Genomic DNA, 7,909 nt, shown 5'->3' on the forward strand with positions numbered 1-7,909 from the left:
GGAGGCCCGTGTACTGAGATTTAGGGGCACGTTTAATAACCCCAGGTGATCGAAAGTTCCGGAGCCCTCCACTACGGCGTCTCCCATAATCATATCGTGGTTTTCGAGACGTTAAACCCCAGATATTATTATATGTTTGAGTCGGGAAAAGCATCGCAGAAGACAATTCAATCTGCGCATAACGTGAGCTGAGTGTACTTTTATTGCGATAGCAATTATATGGACAGTCTCGGCTGGATTTTGCCGTCGCCGTCATGCACCGTATATGTATATATATATATATATATATATATATATATATATATATATATATATATAAAAGACCCAAAGAAAAATAATTCAGAAAAATGCTTCCGAAGCGTGGAATCGAACCAGGGACCTCTTGCTCCGCAGCGAGTGGCGCTAACCACTACGCCACGGAACGCAGGTCCTGCACGTAGCTAACGGCGAGCGTTATATACACACCCTTTACCGCTGGACGGACTCAGAGACGGCCGGCGCTTATAAGCGTTCGTTCATTACCAGCGAGATGGCGCTAGGAGCACAACGGGCGCATTTAAAAGTCGTCGGCGAACTCGCTCGCTGCTACTTATATTTGCGCAGCGAGAACCTTGGCCTTCCGCTGTCTGCTTGCGCGGGTTTCTCGTGGTGAGGGCAAGAGGGATGTTTCAAGCTTTCACCGTGATGTCCGCGCTCATGTTACGGAGCGTACGAATGTCACTCGAGCTCAAGAGACGCCGCTAAACGAACAAACAGAAGATGAGCGCGAACTATCGAGTGTCACAGCTCGACACTTGAAGCACGCTAGTTTCCTTCGCTGCTTCGGCCGCCTTTGCAACAGGAGCGCTGTTCAAACTGCGAGTATCCATTGGCGAGCCTCACTTTGTATAGCATTAGTTTCTTGCTATCGCATTCATTGCTTCGCCCTTGCGGCGAAACTGTGATTTTTTCTATTGGTGACTAATTGCAAGTTTTCGCAGCTTTCTTCCATTTTGCCTCAACGCAATTATTTGTGCGCATAAACATATAAATGTTTGTTACTATTCGTATACCTAACACTCATAAATTACTTTATTCCGAAACGCCATTTTCTTTTGTTTTGACATTGATCAGTAAGCTGCTTTTCAACTAACTACTTCATTATATGGATGTACGGGGGGATATCATATAACATCAGCTGCCACGGTAGACGAGTAGCTATAGCATAGTTCTGCTGAGGACAAGACTATGGGTTCGAGATATTGCCCGGTAGCCGAATTGAGAAATCAGGTGAAGTAGAAAGCACTGGTGAATCTGCCCTGCTTTGGGGGTCCCAAGGGATCGGCAAGTGACAGCACAATGCAAGCTGCAGTGAAAAATACACGAGAGTCAGGCGTGATTTACGGTAACACCAAACGATCCGCACTTGCTTCTCCCACTCATCATCATTCACTTCGTGGATATGTGGTGATAATTTTTTGCTCTTCCTCGCTTCCTTTTACGAGCAAAGTAGCACGTCAGCGATTTCTGTACGCCGGCTAAATTCGTCGTCGTTCCATAGAGAGGTTTATCTCCCGCTGTCTCACGCGCACAAGTGATCGAAATAATTCTCTACGGTGCTTCTCTAGGGTGCCATTCATGAAACTCTCCAATAACTTATGAAGCTTAAGTTCACTCCTCTCAAAATGATTCGAATTGACAATGCGTTTCTTCGCAGGTGCGAAAAACTAGAAGCTCACTGTTTGCGCAGCACTGCTTTGTGAATCCTGAAACATTATCGGCAAAAGCTCTTCTAGCGATATTTCCTACACCGTCGACAGCCGATCCAACATGGCATAGAAGCGGTCAGACAACCTCCCGTGCGACTCCCAGATATACGCCGACAAGAACGAGATACAGCGCCGCCTCAACCTCAATACCCTGAATTTGCTTCACCTGGCTTTCACGCCGGCCAACACCGAGAACCAGCAGTTCTTGGACATAGGCTGTGGTACCGGGTACTTTACTCGGGACTGGCTGCTGCCTAGATGCCCTCCTTGCCGTAGACTCGTCGCCGTGGATGCGTCCGAAAAGATGCCCTCCTATGCTCGCGCAAACAGCGAAAACGGATTTCGTCGGAAAGTACGGGACATTCGACTGGGTCTACTCCTTTCTCTGCGTGCACTCACTAAAGGACCAGGCGGAGCCCACTGAGCAATGTGTCACGGCTGCTGACGCCTTCTGGGGAGTGTCTCCTTGTGTTTCCCGCCTGGTCGCCCATTCGGGTGTTGCGGAAGGAGGCGGTGCAGCTCGATCGTTGGAAAACGTATTCGAACGTGAGTTTTTAAGAGCCCGTCGGTAAGCCTTGCATATATCAAGGACAATGTCTTGCGGGGCCTATTACGTTCATGTTCAGCGACCTCGTATATCATCCGCTGATCGGCGTGTGGGTATTAACTCCTGATCTAATTCAATAACCGCATTTTCGGGACTAGCTTGCCGTGGCTAATATTCAATGGCTAGTATTCATTCGCTAGTACTCACTGGCAAGTATTTACTGCATGATGGCTCATGTTATCTCACTTTTGGCTATCCGTTGTTATTACAGGACATAATGTCAATGCAATAAAGGATTTGTGTACTGATACTTTGTCCACACCTCCTTGGGCAACGAATCATCATGCGTTCTGTAAAAACCACAAAAGTGCATTTTATTAGAAGTCGCTGCAAACGCATGTACATAAAAACAAATTGGTAGAGCTATCCAGCACATGCATTCTGCTTATAATGATGACTTCCATTTACGGAGTATTTAACATCGGCTATATCGTAAACTATGAACGAGTTCAGTGTAGGCTTGCCACAATTTTCTAACAAAAAAAAACCGAAGACAGAGGGATTAAGCTACGGATTCAATTTTCCTGCACAACCATAGGCGTGCGCACAGGGGGAGGCAGGGGGGACGGCCGCCCCCCCTAATCACCTAGGAGGGGGCGCAAAACCTTCCCCGTACATTCACCCTTCTATTCACATAAGAGGGGGGCGGCGCAAAATCTGCCCCATGCATTGACTTAGTAGGTTGGAGGGGCGCTTCGATGAACCTTCGCCCCCCCCTGATGGGGAACCCTGCGCACGCCTATGTGCACAACAACATCTGCAATGTTTTTATTGTCGAAATCCTTGGGCCATTTCTCTTGAACAACCGAGCGTCGGTTTGTCCGTAACGTTACGGTTAATAAAAATACATGAATGTAGTGTGTTAATGATAGCTTTGGTTGGATAACTTTAGCCTGGTTTGTCATCATCATAATCATCAGACTGTATTGTGTCCAGTGCCGGACGAAGGCCTCTCCCAATGGTCTTCAACGCACCTTGTGCTGGTTAAATATATTTCGAATAATACGTACACACCATTTCAGAGCTCCCCTATAGGAAGTTTTTGTGGCCATTTCTGACCACTGCTAGACTGCCGAAAGCCAATATGTACGACACGCCGTAATGAACGCCCATATTTATCTACGCAAAAAAATGCGCGGATATTTCGCGATTTAGTGGCTATTTCCCGTGGTAAGTAAGCATTGTTTCTACGTTCCAAGATCAACGGTTTCATGCCAAAAAGGCAGGAATTGGAAGACGACAAAGCGACACTGTCCTACCTGCGTAATATCCTTGACTCTTCCGTTCTTCTGGCCAACACCTGCGAGCTGCCTTATTGGAAGATTGATATCAGCAAAACTACTCAAGCTGTCGTCGGTAGGTACTCACGAAATTCTACGCTTCTAAGACATAAACTGCGCAAACATTATGCAGCTGTATGGGCATTCGTGTTCTGCTTTTATCTAGCATATCAGAAAATGGAAAATGCGATCGGTAGTTCTTGCACATTACAAATGCGAAATAGGTAAGCGATTTTCCTTGGATTCCTCTTACCAAAGTGACATCCGTAAATAGCAAAGGGCCCCTAACCAGTCGCAATGCACATTTTGGTTTCACATTCAAAATTCTAAGATGACTTCGATTAAAACCGTATTACCCAAAAACTTTGTCACATCAGTTCATTATGGTTTGACTTAGAAGCACGCGTCGTAGAACCACGTGACCTGAACGGAAACGTCATGTATGACGTCACTGCTAGGTCGGCATGTCGCTGTCAACTCGGATTCAAGCGGTAGTGACGCTTTCAATGTAGTGAGCTCCGGCAACCAGCGAGGCGTAGGTTAATAGATTGCGCAACAAAGACATGACAAAAGGGATAAATATACACATAGGGGTGCCGTTTTTTTTGCGTATCTTCTGTGCCAAGTAATCCAATATTCAGTCACGTTGTGCCATCACGCCCAATCCTCAACCCTAGCGCCGTAAGAGAACGAACTCCTCCGCAAGGGCCAGCGGCAACGAGGAGAAGCGTGCAACGAATTTTGTTGGTCCACCTGCGAGACACTGGGCTGTTCAACACTTGGTGACATACCCCTACAATTCAGGAGATGCTCAGGCGGAACAATTACCGGCCATGCAGGCCAGGCTAACCCCGCCTGCTGCAACATCATCACCACCACCACCACATCAACCCTAGCAACTTTTTTGACCACTTCACAAGGTCTGGCCTCTACTCTTGTAGCCACAACGGTAGTCGATTAGAATCTAAGAATAAGTACAACCTCCACCCACAACCATCAAAGTCCACCCAAAAGAGAATTTTTATAGACGTTCCATCGAATCGCACTTGCTGATTTCCATGACGTCATGCCCTCTTCGCGTGTTTGAGTTATATGGTGCTGTCACACAGACATGTTCGCGTCACTGGTTTTATGTCGAAAGCTTGAACGTCCGGGAAAATTTCACAAGAGATTCTGACATCACTGCTTAGCCGAAGGTCACATCTTAGGTAGGTATGACGAACCTTTAGTTTTTGATATGCGAGGTATTTAAATTAGCACAGAAAAAGTACTTATGGTTCGAACGGAGACCTGCTTGCTCGAGTCTCTTTTAATCGTGATCGACAAGCACGCCGCGGTTTTTCTGGAGTGGCTTACAGTTATTCCTAGGTTGTGACCGACTGTAATATTGCTAAATATTTCATCATTACCGCCATGGCATCCCTCTACAATTACCAGTACGATTGCGACTGTCATCGTCATCTCCAGAGTATAGAAAAGCGAATTTGCAGCTTCCTCACGTGACGTCATAAATATATACGTACCTGACTTGCCCAAATCCCTCACTGCCTTCCCTGCATTTCTTTTCCTCTCCAGATATCCAGCTCTCCGTAAATCCCGTGGTGGCATCGCTGTCGCCGTAAGAGAACGAACTCCTCCGCAAGGACGTGACCAACGAGGTTGTGAAATGGACGAGTTATAGCGCCTTCTCGGAACGGCCCTCTGTGTATCTCGTGCACGCGAGAAAGCAATATGATTGTAAAACTACAATAGACTAACGCATTAAAGCTGCGTGCATTGTTGTGAATTGCATTCGACATCGTGACTTAGCGTCTTCGCCGTTGCGGTGCCACGTACGAGGGCGCATGCTCGATTCCCGGCCATGGCGGCCATATTGCGGTGTGGGCGAAACGATAAGTACGTACGTCTGCTTAAATTTTGCACCCTTGTCATTCGGTCCACTGCTGATCGGGATTAAGCCCGATCGAGATCATATTTTTAGACAGTGATTGACTCCCTAGAGCAGCTACCGTACATGAATCAACCACGATACAGAAATTTCATCCTGATCAGGCCCGATGACGACGTTGTCACACTGGCATTAGACTGACGAACCCGAGGAGTCAAAGCTAATCGAAAATCTCACATTGTGGCGAAGTTGAATACACCACGGGGAAATTCAGGGGAGCACCGTACTCTGTTTTACGGGTCAGTCATGTGGCATGAAAATTGCTGTTGCTCCATCTTGTATTTTGTAATCAATGGCAACAAATAACAATTATAAACAGAATTTCAAGCATCGAATTTATACCTTTAACTTCGTGGCGAGGCGACCTTTTGCACCATTCTGTTTCGTTTTTGTTTTGATTGTTTTTTAGGAGGAGGAGGGCTTACATCGCCTTCTTTCATTGCAACAGTGCGTAGCCTCTTTGCTATTGCATAAACTTTACTTACTATTCCCATCCCACTCAGTGTCGTTCTTCTTGCATTGCATCGGAGACAGAAGAGATGAGGATAATAGGGCGGCAATAGGGGCTAGTTGTCTTCATGCTAGTGATGCGCTGCCGGTGGACAGCGCATCACAAGCCTGGAAAACATCACCCTGTTTTGTTTTCCTCGTTTTTTATGGTCCGGGTCCACCGGCAGCGCATCACAAGCATCAAGATGATGATACACGAAGGGAAAATATTAAGACAGCATCAATCGAATGACAACCTTTCTTATGCGTCGTATCGGCCAAAAAGCCATAAATACGATCTTCGAGATTCAGGAAGCCATCTACAACCTGTACTACAGAGTGATAACTATTCGGGTTCTACGTGCCAACACCACGGTGTGATTATGAAGCAGTGCATGCAGTAGAGCTTGGAAAACTTTCACCATCTGGTGTTCTTTACGCTCCCTGACTTCGCACAGTACATGGGCCTCTAGCAGTACGCCTCTATAAAAATGCCACCGCCGCGGTCGAAATCAAACCCGCGACTTTCGGGGCACCAGCCGAGCACCGATGTGGATTGGGGGGGGGGGCGGGGGGTTGAGGGGGGGCCGGGCACCGATGTGTGCGCACCGGGGTAAAGGGGAGTGCAAGGGGGGGGGGGGTGGCCGCCCCCTCTTGTCATCTAAAAGGGAGCGCCATTTCAGCCACAAACCTCTACTCAGTCGGACCTTTCACGTCATTTTTTAATGCGCGGCGTGATGGTTACGCAATACTTTTTCCGATAATGGCGACTAAGAACCCCTGATATTGCATTCAAAGAACTATTTACTTCCTATCATTGTCCCAAAGGGACGGCGACCGATGGCAAGCCTTTGTGACAAGCACGTCACAGCTTGATTTTCATTATTACGTTCATTGCGGGGCTTGTTTTATTTCGGACCTGACCGAAGGGTGTTGCGCAGGTCTATAACCACTGCACCATTGCAGTGGACAACACGTCGAACGATTGGCACCACTGTGTCCCCGCTTCAACACCACACTGAGTATTTCCTACCCCTTGGAAACATTTAAGTTCTGACACTCTTTTTCTTCAGTATAGCTTTACTGCGCCTGCATTGCACAGTTTTCGAACCTCGAAAGACTAGCACAAGCGGCCTTGACTGACACTCCCAAGTTTGCATGCACAGATATAGCCAATGAACTTGACGGGAGGATGACCGCCGCCGTAACTTATTTGGTAGAGCATCTGACGCGTAATCCGAAGGTTGTGTGTTCAGTCCCTGCCGGTGGCAAGTGTCTTTTCGTCCACTTTACTTACTTCACATTTATACCACGATTATTACAACACAGTTAAAAGTGTACAAATAATGTAATCTATACCTTCATTGCCGTGTGAAGAAGAAGATGCGCCTCCATCCAGCAGCATCGCCAACGCTCGGCTCGCTCGGCTCGTGTTTCGGATCGCCGCTGTGCCTCTGGACGCTTCTTCTCGCTTGCTTGCCGCTGACGACCATTACGTCTTTCAACGACCACTAAACCTCTTCACATTTGGTGGAGGGTGCTGTTCATCCCCGTCGCTACACCCTGGAGCTGCGTAGCCGGACGCTACCGCCGATCATGACTGACCACGCAAACCCACCGGCGCCTTCGTCCCTGTCCGTCACCTGCACCGGGCTTCCTCGGCTCCGGGACCCAAAGGTCTTCAGCGGTGCAGATGAGACCGACGTGGAAGACTGGCTCGACCACTACGAACTGGTGAGCGCGCATAATAAGTGGATGACCCCGACAAGCTAGGCTACGTCATATTTTATCTGACTGGCGTCGCCGAATTGTGGTACAACAACCACAAACAGAACAT

General features: G+C 47.8%; 1 protein-coding gene across 1 annotated transcript in view; it reads left to right on the plus strand.

Annotated features, from left to right (window-relative positions):
- LOC119385833 (juvenile hormone acid O-methyltransferase) overlaps positions 1 to 5,257 on the plus strand; it is a 16,866-nt gene extending 11,609 nt beyond the window's left edge. The window contains exons 4-5 of the mRNA XM_037653208.2: positions 1,852 to 1,969; positions 5,211 to 5,257. Coding sequence (XP_037509136.1) covers positions 1,852 to 1,969; positions 5,211 to 5,257 — 165 coding nt within the window. The remainder of the gene's footprint in view (positions 1 to 1,851; positions 1,970 to 5,210) is intronic.
- The last annotated feature ends 2,652 nt before the right edge of the window (positions 5,258 to 7,909 follow it).

This window comes from Rhipicephalus sanguineus, chromosome 3 (assembly GCF_013339695.2).
Source record: "Rhipicephalus sanguineus isolate Rsan-2018 chromosome 3, BIME_Rsan_1.4, whole genome shotgun sequence".
In the NCBI taxonomy this organism is placed as follows: Eukaryota; Metazoa; Arthropoda; class Arachnida; order Ixodida; family Ixodidae; genus Rhipicephalus; species Rhipicephalus sanguineus.